The sequence below is a fragment of the Dendropsophus ebraccatus genome, chromosome 1 (assembly GCF_027789765.1).
Source record: "Dendropsophus ebraccatus isolate aDenEbr1 chromosome 1, aDenEbr1.pat, whole genome shotgun sequence".
NCBI classification, from domain to species: Eukaryota; Metazoa; Chordata; class Amphibia; order Anura; family Hylidae; genus Dendropsophus; species Dendropsophus ebraccatus.
In genome coordinates this window covers 168,660,886-168,680,168 of record NC_091454.1, presented here as the reverse complement: position 1 = coordinate 168,680,168, position 19,283 = coordinate 168,660,886, and the positions used below count along the sequence as shown (strand labels likewise).

General features: G+C 42.8%; 1 protein-coding gene across 1 annotated transcript in view; it reads right to left on the bottom strand.

The window, feature by feature from the left end:
* FES (FES proto-oncogene, tyrosine kinase) overlaps positions 1-19,283 on the bottom strand; it is an 89,452-nt gene that overhangs the window by 38,081 nt on the left and 32,088 nt on the right. The window contains exons 3-10 of the mRNA XM_069956652.1: positions 18,715-18,888; positions 16,328-16,424; positions 14,093-14,276; positions 13,147-13,284; positions 6,668-6,787; positions 4,385-4,501; positions 2,199-2,385; positions 757-834 (exon numbers count right to left, since the gene is read on the bottom strand). Coding sequence (XP_069812753.1) covers positions 757-834; positions 2,199-2,385; positions 4,385-4,501; positions 6,668-6,787; positions 13,147-13,284; positions 14,093-14,276; positions 16,328-16,424; positions 18,715-18,888 — 1,095 coding nt within the window. The remainder of the gene's footprint in view (positions 1-756; positions 835-2,198; positions 2,386-4,384; positions 4,502-6,667; positions 6,788-13,146; positions 13,285-14,092; positions 14,277-16,327; positions 16,425-18,714; positions 18,889-19,283) is intronic.

The window sequence follows — 19,283 nt, the reverse complement described above, 5'->3', positions numbered from 1 at the left end:
GTTTAGACCACATGTTTTTCCCCAGTCCTAGCTGTTATTTGTACATAACACATTTACCTTAAAGTGTCACTATCATTTGGAAAAACTTTCGATCCGGACTGATCAAAACTAGCTTTGCAGTGTTTTTTTTTTTGCATATTTGATTTCCCAAAGGGCAATGTCCTAGATACACTGACATTGAGACACGTGATGGTGATCTCCCTGAGTTCAACCAGCGTCCTTTTGCATGCACTTACTAGTCATTGCTCCCACTAGCCAGAATCCTACTCCACACTGATGAGGGGCAAACACCCGAAACAGCTGTCTGTGGATGGATACCTTGCTTAGGTGGTTTCCTTGACTGGAGACATTCCTTGGCTTGGTTGTTCCTTCCCAGAGGAAGGTCTGGCTAGCTCACTGACATCGAAACACGTGATGGTGTCTCTGCAGTGTTTTTTTGCATATTTGATTTCCCAGGGGGCAATGTCCTAGATACACTGATGTCGAGACACATGATGGTGTCTCTGCCATGTTTTGGTTGATCTCCCTGAGGTCAACCAGCGTCCTTTTGCATGATCAAAACTTTTGACATGTCTCTGTGACATGTCTAAAGTTTTCTTAAACAACAGTGTCACTTTAATTCTACAATTATATTAGTAATAGAAGCCAAATGCCTCATAGTCCTCTGCACAGGATCTGATCTGAGCACACAATACTTGTAAGCGTATATGTAACTTTATAATTAAGAAGAATATAAATAAAATCAATATTACTCACAGAAATTTTGGGCCGAAATATCCCAGAAATGTGATTCTTAATATTTTCCAGAGTCTGATTTAGAGTACTCTCCCTGTCCTATAAGGAAACAAAACAAGTTCCAACAAGTATAACATTCTGTAAATCAACAATTATGAATGACATTAGTGTTTGCTGAGAGTTCGGTGACAAGCGTACCTGTCATTAGGAAAAACCTTTAACATGTCACACAGACATAGCGTGAAGGCAGAGTCCGACAACATCCAGGTAAGTATTTTAAGGCTTTATTGGAACTTTCAGGTACATATAGCAAGCAAAGTTTCGACCAGTGTGGTCTTTATCACACATACATACATATATGTTTAATTTGTGTGCTCATTTGTATGTATGCTGGTTGAAATGTTGCATGCTATAAGTACCTGGATGTTCCAATAAAGCTTTGAAATACTTACCTGGATGCTGTCGGACCTGATGTTATAGTGTCAGTTCCTGGGATAACTGACCTGCTTGCATACATCCTCTAATATATCTATTTCTGTGGACTGTGATCCAGAGGTGCTGTTGGATCCTTGCTTTGGTGATGTCACACAAACATCTTTAACGTTTCGGTCGGTTGGGCTTTGAATGGTCAAACCATGACCAATCAGGAAAACGAAGAACAAAGAAGTCTGCACTCTGTTTGTTCTCGTTTGGCTCTGTGTCATGTGACCTGGGCAGCCACATAATGTAAGCCTATGGAGCTATCTTGCTCAAACAACTGACGGAGTGGGGGGAGGAGTACACAGTAGTGCGGTCGTCTCCCCGCTGGTTCTCCTGATTGGTCTGAACACTCAAGCCACAACCAATCAAAACTTTTGACGAGTCTCTGTGACATTGAAGCTCCAAAGAATTGTCCACCAGGGTTAACAGTGCTTGATAAAGCACCCCTCCCCCTCCTTGGGATGAAAATGTTGCATTTGCTGTACCTGAAAATGTACATAAAAGCTTGGAATTTGATTAAACTATGGACTCTGTATCTCTTTTTTCATGTCCCTGGGACATGTCAAATGCTTTTCCTAAATACAGGTACACTTTAAGGATAAAACAAAAATCAGGATCTGGTAAATGTATGTATAATACTATAGAGGGCTGCAAAAGGATTTTGTGGTTACACAGCAGTATTTAGCTCCATCTACAGATTTTTTCATAAAACAGCTTGTGTCTGCTGCTGAAGGTAATAAAAATCTTAATGTAGCTATTCTTTTCATACATGTGGCAGATTTGTTGCAGAAATTTATGTGACTGTCCCAAACACCTGAATATGGCTTACATAAATCTATGGGCATAGATGGGGGGGGGGTCTTGATTTGTATTTTGCACTGTTATAATGAAAACTATTTGGATTTTATTTGGCTCATTAGTTTTCTTCTGTTTTGTTTTATTGTTATTATTAGATGAAACAAACAAACAAAGAGAAAACTCACAATTGAGCAAATAGATTGTCCATCGTCCTGTAGCTGAAGTGCTGGAGGAGGATCTCTGGTGCCAAGCTCACTTATCTTCTTTTTCAGTATATCTTTTTGACCTTGGAGCTTGACCTTGCTACACAGAGACATGTTATACTGCAAAATGGCATCCTGAAGAGCCTGACATTTGGCCAGGAGGCTAATTCTGTTGAAAAATAAAACAATGAACAGAGCTTTCTTACTATTGTTGTCATGTACTGTTGGCTTATACAATACTTATCCTAAGCATGAGCAACATTAGGACATTTATAATTAGAAAAAAGTCTTGTGATACAATATTGTCCCAGCTCCCAAACGTCCAGCTCCCAAACGCAGACTCTGTTATATCCACACCACATAAATTAGCAGGATAGACAAATCTAACCTGCTTATAGCACAGGGCACTAAGGATGGAGGTATGTCTGTTATCTTCATCCTCTGCACTGTTCCTGTGCTGTTAGCTGTAAAATCCTCTGCCCAGTAAGCTGTTAGGAGCACTGGGGGCAAGCACCGATCTGGCCCATCCCCTCCATTGATAATCAGTGCCTGTGTGTGTGTGTGTGTGTGTGGATGACCGCACAGGATTATGTGCTAATAGATATCAATAGAGGGGGTTGGCGGGATCAGTGCTCAGGGGTGGTACCCCGCCCCCAGTGCTCCTAACAGCTTACTGGGCAGATAATTTTAGAATAAACAGCATGGAAACAGTGCCAAGGATGAAGGTAACAGACATACCTTCATCCTCAAGGCCCTGTTCCCACTAGGGAGCTATCAGCAGGCCTGATTCCTCTAACCTGCTCATAGGGGTTCTCCCACTAACAATGCTCATCACCTTTCTTTTGGACAGATGATGATAGTCAGTGGTGGACCCACTGTGCACTATATGTACTTGGCATGATGGCTCAATAGTTATCACTGTTGCCTTGCAGTGCTGAGGTCCTGGGCTCAATACTGCACAGCCGTTGATAGCCGCCGGTGAACTGCAGCTCTTCCAGCTTCAACTTGATGTACCTGGCTGAGCGATTGCCCACTTGGCCAATCAGTGCCTGGGGTGGGACACCAGCTGAAAATTAATTCAGTCAGTGGGACCCAGGTGCAGCACAATGGAGGCACAAGGACAGGTGAGTATATAATTTTCACGAACCCCTCTCTTCCTGTCTTTTGGGACTTTTCCTTTAACTATGTTCAGTGACTTCCCTGGATGCATTATCCCTAAGCTGCTAACATTATGCCTATACTGTGTGCATTATCCCTAAGCTGTGAACATTATACCTATACTGTGTGCATTATCCCTAAGCTGTGAACATTATACCTATACTGTGTGCATTATCCCTAAGCTGTGAACATTATGCCTATACTGTGTGCATTATCCCTAAGCTGTGAACATTATGCCTATACTGTGTGCATTATCCCTAAGCTGTGAATATTATACCTATACTGTGTGCATTATCCCTAAGCTGTGAACATTATGCCTATACTGTGTGCATTATCCCTAAGCTGTGAATATTATACCTATACTGTGTGCATTATCCCTAAGCTGTGAACATTATGCCTATACTGTGTGCATTATCCCTAAGCTGTGAACATTATGCCTATACTGTGTGCATTATCCCTAAGCTGTGAATATTATACCTATACTGTGTGCATTTATTAGGTACAGATTGGAAAGGAAAATAATCATATGCTTTTTATGTAGTGAGTGGCATCCCACTTCACATTTTGCTATGGGAAGCACAAGTAAAGATTACACTTTGCAGAACTTATCTTATACTGTCTATCATCTGTCTTTGGCTGATGACTGTTCCAGGCATGATAGTGACAGGCAGATATGTGAGTTGCCATATACTAAATTGCATGAAGAATTCTAAGTATAAAATGAAGGTCAGCTAAAAGATACATTGTCTCAAAGATCCCCTCAATAACCAAATTAATCTATAATAAAAGATAAAGCAGGTCCTAAATATTTCCCATCCTTCTGTTTCTCCGGCTCCATTGCAGACTGAGCATCTCCATGGTGACAGACATTAAATACATTCTTTATACTTTCATCCTGCACTCCTAGGATCCTCTTTTCTATATGATTTCAGACAATGATAAAGTCTACAAACAAGGATCTAGCCTTTGAAACGACATGATTTTGCTAAATACAAGACGAGACGTCTTACTGATCTACTTTACTTCTTTCTTCTGTTGCAATTTCAGTTTTCAGCTCTTTTACGGTTTCTTGTTTAGTATTAACTGTTTCTGTGACCACTGCAAGTTCTTCTTCCACTGATGTCAACCTATAAAAACAGCAAAAATACATACACTGCTTGTCATTGTTCTTTTGCACAGAAAAGTAAGGTATGCTCTAATGGGATGTAAGTGACCGGGCAAAGCTGATATGATGTAGTAGGAGAGACAAGCAGCACATATAAACACTGGTTTTGTGTGACAGTAATATGTTGAGTGTGGTGAAGTGTGGGGATAATAGTAGTTACATTGCAAATTACAGTTTCTACAGCTTGTAAGGGTAAAATGAATACGTCATTGTTCTTGCACATCAACATCCATTATGAAAATAACATTTCCATGTGCCACAGAGTAACATTTCATTTTGTCAGTGGATGTTCATTATGCAGTTTACACTGTGTGTATATCGCCAACACGTTATAGGAGAATTAAGTTTATGCAATTTACTACAAAATCTTCCTTGCTTTGGTTGTAGACTGGGTAGACATAACATTACTATAGGGAATTTCTGCTTTCACCTCATAACTACGTTAAAGACGAATCTAACCTGCTGATATGTCCCTATTGCACAGGAGATGCCGAGGAGGAAGGTATGTGTCTTACCTTCCTCCTCTGTGTCATTCTGGTGCAGTTAGTCATGGTCTCACTGGACCATGGAGCGTTAGAAGCACTTCCCATCCCCATAGCGCCGATCCGCCCCTGGCAGACCCTCCCCTCTCTAATGATAATGAATGGAGGGCCAGGGACGGGCCAGATCGGTGCTATGGGGGTGGACAGTGCACGTAATGGGGGAAAACCAGTGCTCCTAATGGTCTCACCAGATTGTGGAGCACGGGACTGACTGCAACGGAGATGTGGAGAGGAGGAAGATAAGACGCATACCTTCCTCCTCGATGTCTCCTGTGCAGTAGAGACATATCAGTAGGTTAGAGTCATTTTCCTTTAAAGGGAAACTATGAGCAGGTAGTTGATAGGGCACAGAATGATTCATAAGCAAATATGTAATTTTGGTGCACTGGGGATGGGCCAGCTGGGGGAGGATCGGTGCACTGGGGGCATTTGACCCACCCCCAGTGCATCAAAATGACATTTATATTGGGATTAAACTTTTAATATCACAGAAATGGCACCAAGGATGGAGGTAAGAAACTTACCTTTATCCTCAGCGCCCTGTGCACTATAGATATTTCTAACCTGCTGATAGTTTCCTTTTAAGTGCATTGGTATAATCTCAGTAAATCCCTTATTTTATCCCTTTACGCTGCAGCTAGTTTGGGCCCTAATGACCAAACTAATTTTTACAAAATCTGCCCTGTCCCACTTTATGTGGTTGTAGCTCCATGATGTTGTAACACATACTAAAAAACTAAACATTTACTAAAAAATTGGAAAAATCATTTATATATCTTTTTTTTATATCAAAACTGCTATTGAGCGAGAAGTAAAAATAACATAATAAATGTTTTCTCTGGGTCAATACAATTACAGTGATAACAGATTAGTACAGTTTTTTTATTTATTTATTACCCCTTTGGCACAATAAAAACTATCTTCCTGACAAAAAATAGATCCATTGTGTTCTTATCTTTGGGGTAATGGAGCTGGTTTTGGACTTTTTTTGTAATGTAAAAAGTATGTTTTTTATTGATACCAAGTTTTACATATATATGAATATTTTATATCTTTTATGACATTTTTTTCTGAGAGGGATTAACAAAATACAGCAATTCTGGTGTTTTTTTTTTAATTTTACAGCGTGCACAATGCAGTATAAATAGCTGCATAGTTTTATAGCTAGGGTGGTTATGGACATAACGATACCAAACATGTACATTTGTTTGTGTTTTTTAATCTGTCATGTAACAGTTTATTTTGAATGGGGAATATAATGTCATTTTATTGTTTGTTTGTTGTTTTTTTTTTGTGTGTGTGGGGGGGGGGGATCTCCGCTTCGGGTAGTGTTTGACATATTGACAGCTGATCTCCTGCGATGCTGTGCAGGAGTGCTGCATTTACTTATTCTGATCCCACCTTAAAAAGCCAATGGGATCAGAATAAGACCCATCAGTATTTACGGTAGAAAGCTGATTGGCGGTTACTAAGGGGTAACATGTTCTTACACACACATGAATAAAGAAATATTCAGATACTGTACACTGAGATGCATCTTTACCCAAACCCAGACACACACCAACACAAAACCCACCCATACATACGTATGCTGAACATTCTCTATAGTCAGATCATTTAGCTGGAGTTCTTCTTCCTCAAGGTTGTCAGTCTCCTCTAGTAAACTTGTATCAAATGTTGTCATGGGTGGCAGGTTGGCAGGTGACCTGTGTAACAACATATGTACATTAAGACATGTTTTCTATAGAAATCCTTCCCACTAGAGCAGGAGTTGCAACAGAATCTATTTCTACACATACAGCAAACAGCAAAGTAATTTACAAACCTGTATAACTTTCTGACACCAGTTGCTTTGAAATTTTTTTTTCTCCTCTGGAGTACCCCTTTAATGTTTTTATTAATTTAATCAATAAGGTTAAGGTCTTCATTCCAAAGAAGATGGCCGAGCCACATTACAAGGCCCAAGCCCATACAGTGCTTGTACAAACAGCAAAGAGGCCAGGCACATGGAGGCTATTTGGTGGTGGTCTCAGAGGTCAGATTCCCACTGATCACACATGGATGGCCATCCCTATCTATCTATCTATCTATCTATCTATCTATCTATCTATCTATCTATCTATCTATCTATCTATCTATGTCTGTCTGTCTGTCTGTCTGTCTGTCTATCTATCTATCTATCCATCTATCCTGTAAAACCCTTTAAGGCTATGTTCACACAACATAAGTTAAGTATTAATCACGGCCGTTGTTGCCAATTTGATTCATACTTAACTTACATTGTGCTGCAGCTAGAGGGAATCCAGTTTGGAGTGTATACACAGTGTATATGCTTTAACCCCTTAAGGACAGAGCCTGAAATGGCCTTAAGGACAGAGACAAATTTTATGAATATGACCAGTGTCACTCGATTCATTAATAACTTCGGGCTGATTCTGAGATTGTTTTCTCGTGACATATTGTACTTTACATTTCTGGTAAAATGGAGTCGATACTCATAACGAATCTTTATGAAAAACACCAAAATAACGTGAAAAATTTAGAAAAAATGCATTTTTCCAACTTTGAAACCTTTCTGCTTATACAGAAAATGGTTATGCCACATAAATTATATATTAAATAGCATTAGCAACATGTCTACTTTATGTTGGCGGCATTTATTAAACTATATTTAATTTTTTTTAGACAATAGGAAGCTTTAAACATTAGCAGCAATTTTCCAAATTTTCTGTAAAATTTCAAAATCAGATATTTTTAGGGACCTGTTCAGGTTCAAAGTGTATTTGAGGGGCCTGTATGTTAGAAAGCCTCACAAAGCACCCCATTTCTGAAACTGCACCCCCCAAACTCTGCAAATCCAGAATCTCTGCACATCCAGAAAGTTTTTTAACCCTTTAGGGGAGTCACAGAAATAAAAGCGAAGTGTGTAAGAAATTTGAAATTTTTTATTTTCTGTGCAGAGATTTTATTGTAATCCAATATCTTTCATAATGATAAACCTATTAGCAGAGAAATGCACCCCAATATTGATTGCCCCGTTTCTGCAGTTTATAGAAATACCCCATATGTGGCCCTATTGCCCTATTTGACGCAACCACAAGCCTCAGATATAAGGGAGCGCCTAGTGAATTTCAACGCCTCCGTTATATTTGGTCATTTTTGACCGTACCACTTCGGGTTGGCAGAGGCTCTGGGGTGCCAAAACCTAAAAAACACCCCTAAAGTGACACCATTTACAAAACTGCACCCCTCAAGGAATGTAACTAGGGGTGCGGTGAGCATTTGGACCCCACAGGTGCTTCGCAGATTTTCAGAACAATGTGGTGTAAAAAAGGAAAAATTCTATTTTTTACACTAAAATGTTGTTCTAGCCTTCATTTTTCATTTTTACAAGGGGATAAAAGAAAAAAAAACACCAAACATGTAGCGCAATTTCTCCTGAGTACAGAAATACCCCACATGTGGACATAAAGTGCCAAGCGGGCGCAGGACGAGCCTCCAAAGGGAAGGAGCGCCAATTGGCCTTTGCAAGCTGGATTTTACTGGAATGGATTTCAAGGGTCATGTCGCATTTACAGAGCCCTCGTGCCAAAACACTGGAAACCCCCCACAAGTGACCCCATTCTGGAAACTACACCCCTCAAGGAATCTAACAAGGAGTTCAGTAAGCATATGGACCTCACTGGTGACGGGCACAAATGTGGAACAATGTGACGTGAAAGGGAAAAATTTCACGACACAAATGTGGCCGTCATCAAGGGGTCCATATCTTCACTGCACCCCTTGTTAGATTCCTTAAGGGGTGTAGTTTCCAGAATGGGGTCACTTGTGGGGGGTTTCCAGTGTTTTGGCAGCACGAGGGCTCTGTAAATGCGACATGGCGTTCATCATCCATTCTGGCCACATCCAGCCTGCAAAATCCAAATGGCGCTCTTTCCCTTCGGAGGCTTGCCCTGCGCCCACATGGCGCTTTATGTCCACATGTGGGGTATTTACGGACTCAGGGGGAATTGCTCTACACATTTTGTGTGTTTTTTTCTCTTTTAACCCCTTGAGAAAATGAAAAATTTAAGGCTAAACCAACATTATAGTGTAAAAAATGTAATATTTCATTTTCACGCCATATTGTTCCACATTTGTGCCCGTCACCAGTGGGGTCCATATGCTCACTACACCCCTTGTTACATTCCCTGAGGGGTGTAGTTTCCATAATGGGGTCACTTGTGGGGGGGGGTTCAACTGTCTTGGCAACACAGGGGCCTTTTAAATGCAACATGGCCCCTCGAAATCCATTCCAGCCAAATCCAGCCTCAAAAAGCCAAATGGCGCTCCTTCCCTTTGGAGGCTTACCCTGCACCCGCATGGCGCTTTATGTCCACATGTGGGGTATTTCCGTACTCAGGGGAAATTGCTCTACACATTTAGTGTTTTTTTTATCTTTTAACCCCTTGTGAAAATGAAAAAATCAAGACAAGATCAATGATTTAGTGTAAAAATTAAACATTTTTTACACTAAATGTTGGTCTAGCCTTGATTTAAATAGAAAGTGAACACAAAACGTGTAGGGTAATTTCCCCTGAGTACGAAAATACCCCACATGTGGATATAATGTGCCATATGCCCAGAGGGCAAGCCACCAAAGGGACAGAGCGCCATTTAGAGGCTGGAATGGAGGATGGAGGCCATGTCGCAATTAAAAAGCTCCTGTGCTGCAAGGACAGTAGAAACCCCCCACAAGTGACCCCATTCTGGAAACTACACCCCATAAGGAATCCAACAAGGGGGTACAGTGAGCATATGGACCCCACTGGTGACGGGCACATAAGTGGAACATGTGCCATGAAAATAAAAAATACATTTTTTTTCATTTTCACGGCCCAAATGTGGCTGTCACCAGGGGGCCATATCCCCACTGCCCCCCTCGTTAGATTCCTTATGGGGTGTAGTTTCAAGAATGGGGTCACTTGTGGGGGGTTTCTACTGTCCTGGCCGCACAGAGGCTTTGTAATTGCATCATGGTATCCTCTAATGGGAATGGCGGCCATACCTATTTAGCTGGGGAAAAGGGACAATTATTAATTTATTTGGGGGTATTAGGCCAATTATTAGTTTATAAGGTTGAAAATGACAGGTGTCCATCAAATTCAACCCTCGTGAGGCAGACGACAGTAGCCTCATCACAGGGGAAAAATTCCTTCCTGACTCCATAATGGCAATTAGAATAGTCCCTGGATCAACGTGACCCCTGAAATAGGAATAAGGGACAGAATTTAGATAATGTAGAACTCTGATGACGTGTGGTACGCCCTGAAGCGATCCAGTATGCAGAGGCCGGGGGGATCAGGACAGATGTCACACTGGAAAATGGTGTCCTTCCTGATCCCCCTGTTACTCCACACTCTGCACTTCTTCTGGGGTCTCCCTTTCTCCAGTGTGGGGGACGTCACCTGGAAAATGTTGTCCCTGGTGCGATACGGGGTCCTTCATATCCAGAAGCGCTGGGTTCGCTCCTTGGCTGCTAAATATTAGTGCTCTATTACTGCTTCTGATATTTTCGGATCGTGCCGCAAGCTACAGTAGCTCGGGCAGCGAGGGACCGGAAGAGGGGGTGCTGGTATAAAAGTTATCCCCGTACGGGTGGTAACCTTTATTTAGCAGTGGGAAGATCAGTTCCCGAACGATCTCCCCACTAACTCGGAGGATGGGGGGGGCATCTGGGGGCTGGATTTGGGTGTCCCTTCCTTCATACACTCTAAGGGTACGTGCACACTGCGGAATGGTGAAGGATAACCCTTTGTGCATTCCGCAGCTGGCACCCGCCGGCGGACTGATTGAGGCGCGCGTCTCTGCTCGTGTCACACTCCATTATATGCACGGGCGGATTCTGCCCTCTGTCCAAAGAATGAACGTGTTCATTCTTTGGACGGACGACGGAATCCGCCCATGCATAGAATGGAGTCTATGACACGGGTGGAGACGCTCGCCTCCATCAGTTCACCGGCGGGTGCCAGCTGCGGAATGCACAAAGGGTTATCCTTCGCCATTCCACAGTGTGCACGTACCCTAAATCTGTAAGTGTACCCTGAGGTACGCTCAAAGAGTTTGTAGAATTTCACGCCATACCGTGATCTCTTATTGGGACGGTACTGGCGGAAAAGACGTGTCTGGGGGGCAGCGTACGCTACGCTACCCCCAGACACGTCACTGGATGATGAGGATGAATGGAGGAAAGAAGGATCCCCCCATTCATCCTCACTGGCTGTTTCGGTGTCGGAGGCAATAATAACGTATGCGTCCGACGCCGAAAACACCCTGGGGGCCATCTTTATACGGGGATTGGTATATCGGGTATGTAAATGTGTAGTGGTGTAGTGTAGTCTAAAACTTTATTCCATGTAGTGTGGTGTAGTGTAGTGTTTTTTACGTGTTTTTTTGACAGTAAGAAAAAATATCCCTACGCCAAGAAAGGAGCTGCTGATAAATGCCGCACTTATGTGCGGCACTTATCAGCAGACAGTGGCGGTAGGATATAGGGGGGAAAAAACGCCCCTACGCCAAAAAGGAGGAGTTGCTGATCAGCGGCGCACTTACATGCGATGCTGATCAGCACTCAGCGGCGTTAGGGCGCAAAAAAAGAAAAAAAAAAATTGGGAAAAAAAAAAAATCTTTTTAACCCAAAGCAACTGATCAGTGAATGATATTCACTGATCAGCCGCTAGGGGGCAGTAGAGCGACTCTGCCGGAGATTGCCGAGACCCGCCGAGGACCCAAGCGTTTCCAAAGATTTCCGACACTGGACGACCGAACCCGGAAGTGAAGCGAAGAAGACGCGAGGACGGCGCGGACCGCAGATCTTCGCTCCGGACGCCCAGATCAGGTGAGTATGGTACACCTGCACCACACACACCTGTTCTGCACCCCTCAGCTACCTAGCTGAGGGGTGCAGAATCCAACAAAACAGTTTTTTTACAGTTTGATCGCCATGATGGGTCGGCCGGTACTGGCCGGCCTATCACGGTGATCGTGGGGGTGGCATCGGCGCCATCTTTCCCCAGTACACTAATGGCAATTGGTGCTATCTCGGACAGCACCAATCGCCATTGCTTTCCGGGTCACCGATGACCCGGAAAGCTGTTTTTAGCTGCTATATGCTGATCTGTATTGATCAGCATATAGCAGCGATCGTCGGCACGGGAGGGGTTAATCACCCCCCGTGCCGACGAGCAGAGATGGCCTGCTATACATCTTCCCCGACCGCTGTGTGTGAACACACAGCGATCGGGGAAACATCGGGCGTAAGTATACCCCCGTTTGCGTTAAAGCACACCCTGCGGGGGCGTATACTTACGCCCAATGTCGTCAAGGGCTTAACCGGAATTGCAAGAGGCCACACAAAAAACTGACGTGTCAGTTTTCTGCGGCTGCTATTCAATGAATAGCGGCCGCAGAGAATCAGTCAGTTTACACAATGGAGCGGACGGCTTCAGCCACACTCTCCATTGTGTGCAGTGGTAAATTCAGATGCGGGCGCACCTGTATGCGCCCGCATCCAAGTTAATAAGAAATGAAGATCATCCGGACGGTACTGCAGTACCAGCCGAGATGATCTTCTCTGATACCGGCTGTTCTGTGATCCGGCCAGGTCCCAGAACAGCTGGTGTTATACTAAATGTGAACATGGCCTCAGACCTTATCTAACGCAAAACCTTGTATTTCAGCCTAAACCACATACGTGAATGAAATCAACAGAAAGACGCTCCCTTTACATTTAGATTTACATTCTTTTCAATGTAATACAAAAAGTTTCCATTTACTGACAGTTTATAGAGATCTATGCAATCATTCCCCTTTAAGAATGGAGTGCCATAGACTATAATTATACCAAGCATCACAGAGGATTTGCTCCAAAACTTGCAGCGTGAAATCCGCTGTGAATTTGTTACATGTGAATGCACCCTTAAAAAACTAAATAATGCACTGATTTTACCGCTCTTATATTCTATCAATCCCAGTATCAGGTCTAATAACAATATGTGATGGGTCTGTCTGGTGTCTGGATAGATACCTGTTCATCTGGATAAAGTAGTCATACTCTCTGCTTGGATTGATATTTATTATCGCATTGTGTATCTCCTGGTGAACGGCTGCTATTTCCTCTTGCACAAGACTTGTGATTCTGTGGTATTCTTGCATGATGTCTTTGCTAAATAATGAAAGACACAAACATTGCTAATAACATCTAACAACATAACTAATGTAGATAGGTTCTCTAAACCATCTTAAAAGAATTACTTACTTTTTCTATAGATCTACTATCGTATAAAACAGATACAAGACACAACTTTCACACAGCTGCCACCTGGTTTACACCCACTGATATAATGCCAGGGGTCAAGGGATTGTGGTGGTCTCATAAACTCACTCCAGACCAATTGTAAATGTTATTATATGCAGCATTATATTATATATAACGCTAATGTAAGGCATTCCAAAATGGTAGAAACAAGAAAAACATATAAATAAATATACTATACTATACATATACTATACCATTAAAATATCAAAGGAGAAGTCCGGCCACTTTGAAAATTCAGCAGCTGGCATGGGGAGGGGTGAATTTTATAATTTGTGCACATGTACCTCTCCCTGTGCCTGTGATGAGCGGCGGGACCAGCCTCCGGATCCCCACTGGAAGTAATTTCCCCACGATTAATAATGACGTCACGACTCAGGGGACAGGGGGAAATGCCCGGCTGATGGACTGGCCAATCAGCCAATCAGTGAATGGAGCAGCATCCTGCCCCAGTCACTGACTGGCTAAACGGGCTGTCAATCAGCCGGGTCGTAATGTAGGCAGCAGAGCCAAAGCCAATTCCGCCACTCACTGCGGGAACGAAGGAAGTTAAGTTCCTACTTGTTATTAAATTCCCCCTTGCCCCTGCCGGCTTTTCAAAATGTTCGACTTCTCCTTTAAGTTGACACAACTTAAAAATAAAATAATATATGCCTACAGGATGGACACCATCTTCTCCTGGAGGCTCTGCAAGGACTCATGTAGGTTGGGCAGGCTCAGATTGTAGTGCTGCTCATGGTGCAGTTTTGCTGCGTTGATAGCCAAGATATACTGGTTGTGGAGAGTGTGTAGTTTCCAAGTGTTCTTCACATACTTTTCCTTAGTTTTGTCTCGATCTTTGTCTGGGAAAGACACAGTAATAAAGGGTTTGTGATAACCAGCAAGATAAAGCTCAATAGGAGTAACATTTTTTGCATTTCTCTGAAAGAATTCTCCCCCCTTCTCTCTCTCCAGGAATTCTTCTCATACCTTGAAGGGACATGAAAGGCTTTAAATTGTGCTTGCTGGTTATATGATATTCCAATATAGTAATCATCTGCAAAGATTTTTCTTTCTGTGATCACAACTATAAAGTGAATGTCTAGTCTCCTGCACTAGAGATAAGCTTTGTTTTAGACACAAGTTGCTACACACCAAATAATAGGTAGCTGGCAGCAAGGCAGCAGAGCTTGCCGTAACATCTGTATTTGCCCAGTTCAACTCTATTTGAGCACTAACACACACACACACACACACACACACACACACACACACACACAATTTCTTGGACTGTGCAATGGATCTCTGTGTGTAGCAGGGCATCTGCATGCAGCACAAATCTTCGCTGCCACACACACCAGTGCCCTGCTACACACAGAGATCCCCTGTACACTGTACCAGTAGTATAATTTGTACATGGAAAGCAGGGAGAGGGGGAGGTTGCTACAGATTCTGCAACCATGCTTCAAGTTATAGATGGCACATGGAACGCAGAGGAGCACTGTTATCGATTTTGCATTGGTACTCCAGGTTATTGTTTTACTGCAGACATGGGAGCATATGTGCATGCATACAGCTCTGCTTCCAACAAAACCTTTGGAACACTTTAACAGAAGGGACTTTTGGCATACAATCAAATACTGATAAACATCAGCAGTACAGCTATGAGCTCTATTCAGTGGAAGAGGCTGGTACTTACATTGTACCTGAACTGCATTATGCTCATTTACTACCTGGTCTTGCACATGAGCACAATTGATATGATATTGCATAGCTGTGGCTGTGGATTTGTTTCTTCTATTCTGCATTGATAAGCCATTCTTAAAATGCAATACATATTTGATTATTGTCAACCCAACAATTTTCGGCTGGGCTGGCCAGTCATCTAAATTGCATAGAGTTTTTAGTAAAAAACTGAACTCAAGAAGAAGACACAGTAAGAGGTTAGTTGGCATCTGCGGCATAAAACTAAGGGCATGTATTAGAATTCTGGTTAAGGTTTCTTCTGTGTGAACAACATGCTATGCCACCTGATGTCACTCCTTGCAGCAAATTTTCTTTAAGAATACATACACTTATTTTTTAAAGGGGAGTTCAATCTTAACCTACCGACCCTGTTCAGACTGGGAGCCAAAGTGAATGTAGTCTACAGTATAAGGCTATGGTCACACGTAGTATGAGACCGGATGTTCCGTGACCTGGCGGGGTCACGGAACGGCCTGTGTCAGAAAAGATCATCACGGCCAGTACTGCAGTACCGGCCAAATGATCTTTTGCGCCGCTGAGTTCTGATGCGGGCGCATCAGTGCGCGCCGCATCAGTACTCCCCACAGCACACAATGGAGCATGCGGCCGGAGCTGCACGCTCCATTGTGTGACATGTCAGTTTTCTACGGTGCCGCTAGGGATCCAGGCCGGAGTGTTTACTATGGGGCTCTGACAGTATGGAGATTTATGTAGAGGCGCACTGCCTCTACATAAATCTCGTGCGCACCAGTGCGCGAGCCAGGAAACCTATGCCAGAGCTGGAGTAGGTTTCCTGACAATTTTTTGGCGAAAAAAATAATGAATTAAGCGGACCCTGAGTCCGCGCCCCCCCGTTCTGCCCCCTCCACACCCCCTCCCTGCCCCCCTGGCGTACCCGGAGGAAAATGGCCAGATGCAAATATTTATTCGCAAAGTGGCCATTTGCAATAGATTTATTTGCATCTGGCCATTTTCAGACGAAAAGTACGCATTTTGTGTATACATTCTGTCTGGGATTCCCTCAGCCTGCAGCAATACGTAAGTACCGCAGAAATCACGGCCATTGTAACAATGACCGTGATTTCTGCAGAACTTATGTAGTCTGAACATAGCCTAAATTATAAATACCTTATAGGTTTTGAATGTTTTCCATTTTCAGCATTGTTACCTTTATTTGCCTCCTGGTACTTTTTCTTAGCTTGTACAGTATCTTTTACTTTACTACGATACTGACTTTTCAGGTTTTCAGTCTCCTGTTGGGTTGTCTAAGGGACGAAAAGCCAAAGGTGTATTATAGTTAGAAGCCATTTTTAAAAATTAAAAAGCTTAAAAAGAGAATTAGTCATCATATTTTGCTGCAAGAATGAAACCATATGTTGTGGACTTTTAAAATGATTTATAACCACAATTGATTTGACTATTGCTGCGTTTACATGGAACGATTATCGTGCGAATTTGCACGATAACAATCGAATTTGAACAATAATCGTACGTGTAAACGCAGTGAACGATCAAACGACGAGCGAGAAATCGTTCATTTTGATCTTTGAACATGTTCTCAAATCGTCGTTCGCAAAAAATTTGCAGATCGTTCCGTGTAAACAGTCGTTCACCGATTTTACCTATGTGCAAAACGTTCGCAAAACGATTTTTCCGTACAATATATTGTTCCGTCTAAACGCTGACCGTTATAAAAAAAAAATCGTTACTTCGAAATCGTTAATCGTACGATTGGGTGAATTATCGCTCTGTGTAAACCCAGCATATGAATGAGCCCCAATCACCATTATTCAGAATACTGTCTTCAGGTTTGTTCACGTGTCTGGCCCTCATGTCTCTTCGTCTTGTTTCTCCAATGACAAACAGTTGTGTTGTTGCATGTCTGATGTCTGTGTCTGTGTCTGGCTTTAGATGGATGGAGAGGTACACAAAGTACACATCAGTGTTGTCTGGCTCTGGTGAAAAGAACTGGCTAGACATAACTGTTATATGTGTACAAGTAATATGGAATTGTTAAATACTTCCTTTCCATTGTCCTGTAAGGCAGATTACAGATAATTGATCCCTGTGCTGTGGACCTTGGGATGCTCCATGTGTATAGAAATGACTGCAACACTTTATGATACTATGACCTACACATCCACAACTTATACAACACTAGCTTTACTCTCTATCTAGAAACACACAGTACATTCTCTTAGTAAATGCGGGGGAACCTGCGCCTGCTGCACAGCGGTTGTAAAAATGTACACCTGTATTCAGGCTGAAACCATAATAAATTAGGTAATGAATAAATAGATAAATCATTCCAACGCTAACAAATACATAAAACACAGAAGGAGATGCATTTTTGGGAAAATATAAATTGCTTTATTAATACATGAAAATAAAATACCTAGACATTGTTGGGTCAGTGGGTCAGTGACGCACAACATAAACACAACACAGACACAACACAGAGACCCCACAAACAACAAAAAAAGGGACCCCCGGAAGGCAACTCTGGAAAATGGTAAGAATATGCAATGCAGTATTCACTCCCAACCCAACAACTCTCATCAACTGCCTCCACTCTGCCCTTTGGTGAGCACCCGGGGTGGGCGGGGGTCATCCCGATTGGAGGGTGGGAGGTTTGGGCGGGTGGTTAGCATGGTGCCTCGCAATGGGGTGGAAAATCTAGAATCGGCATTAAGTGGATGGGCATGACTGCAACCATGCTCTCTCCCTGGTTACAGCTCCTGATCACAGTGGTGCATGCACCCTACATAATAAATTTTACATATTGTATGTTAAACGACATAACTCAGGTACTGCTAAAATTAATGGTGGGTATTGTTTTATTGTTATGGAGGCACTGGTTGGAGACTACTTGTTTTTACAGAAAATTCCAAAAGATGCTTAATAATATTGAGATCTGAGGATCTGGAAGCCCAGTGAATTGTTACTCTAATACTCCTGGCTAAGGGTAAGTGCACACTGAGGAATCCGGGCGGATCACCCGCCGCACATAGCACAGCTCACCCCAGCTCTTGGCCACGCGTATCTCCGCCTGTGCCATAGACGAATGAACCTGCTCATTCTTCGAGCGGACGGTGGAATCTGCCTGTGCACAGAATGTGCATATTTGGCCCATATTTGGCCCAGGTGAAGATGCAGACAGGGACAAGCTGCGTAATCTGCGGCAGGTGATCAGCCCAGATTCCTCAGTGGGCACTTACCCTAATACAGCAAGCTACGATCACTAAAGTATACAACCTTACACCTGACAATGAATCAAGTATCTATCTGCAGTGCTATTCTTTTACATGAACCTTTCGGAAATTCCAGATTATTAGGAACACTGCAATCATTATGTGTATAGGACTTATAAAACACACTTGAATAGAATGATGTTGATATTCAAGCTTCTGGAAAGAGGATCAGGCCTTTCCTGGTGCCAGCACATTACACCAGTATAATGCCAGCCTACTAATCACTCTATGGAAATTCATTTCTCCCATCAGATAATAACAACTATATATTGACATGAATTTCCAAGCACATGGAATAAGTTACCTTCAAATAATCCTGGTTGAGAAGTTGCCACTGTTCAGTATATGACTTTTTCAGCTGCTGTTTTTCCCGAATGAGATCAGTGAGCTTCTTCAGAGGTCCGGAATTTAGAGCGTCTGAATGGTTCCGTAATATGTGACTCAGGTTCTCTGTCTGGGTAACCATTGTAGACCAGGCCTGCAAATGCAAAATAGTTTGGAAAAGATGACAAAATAGAGACAGGTGATTAATTTCTGGTATAAAGGGAACATGTCATGTTGAAAATGCAGTATGCTATAGCGCAGAGCTGAGCAGACTGATATATAGTTTTATGTGAAAAGTTCCAGGATAACTTGGTATTTATACATGTAAATTAGGGATGGTCCGAACCGAGCTTGGTTCGGGTTCGTACGAACCCGAACTCTCGGGAATGATTCCCGCTGTCTGCCCGCTCCGTAGAGAGGGTGGATACAGTGGGAGGACCGCCTGGAAAACTGGGATACAGCCATAGCCATAGGCTGTATCCCAGTTTTCCAGGCGGTCCTCCCGCTGTATCCACCTGCTGCATGGAGCGGCCAGACAGCGGGAATCTG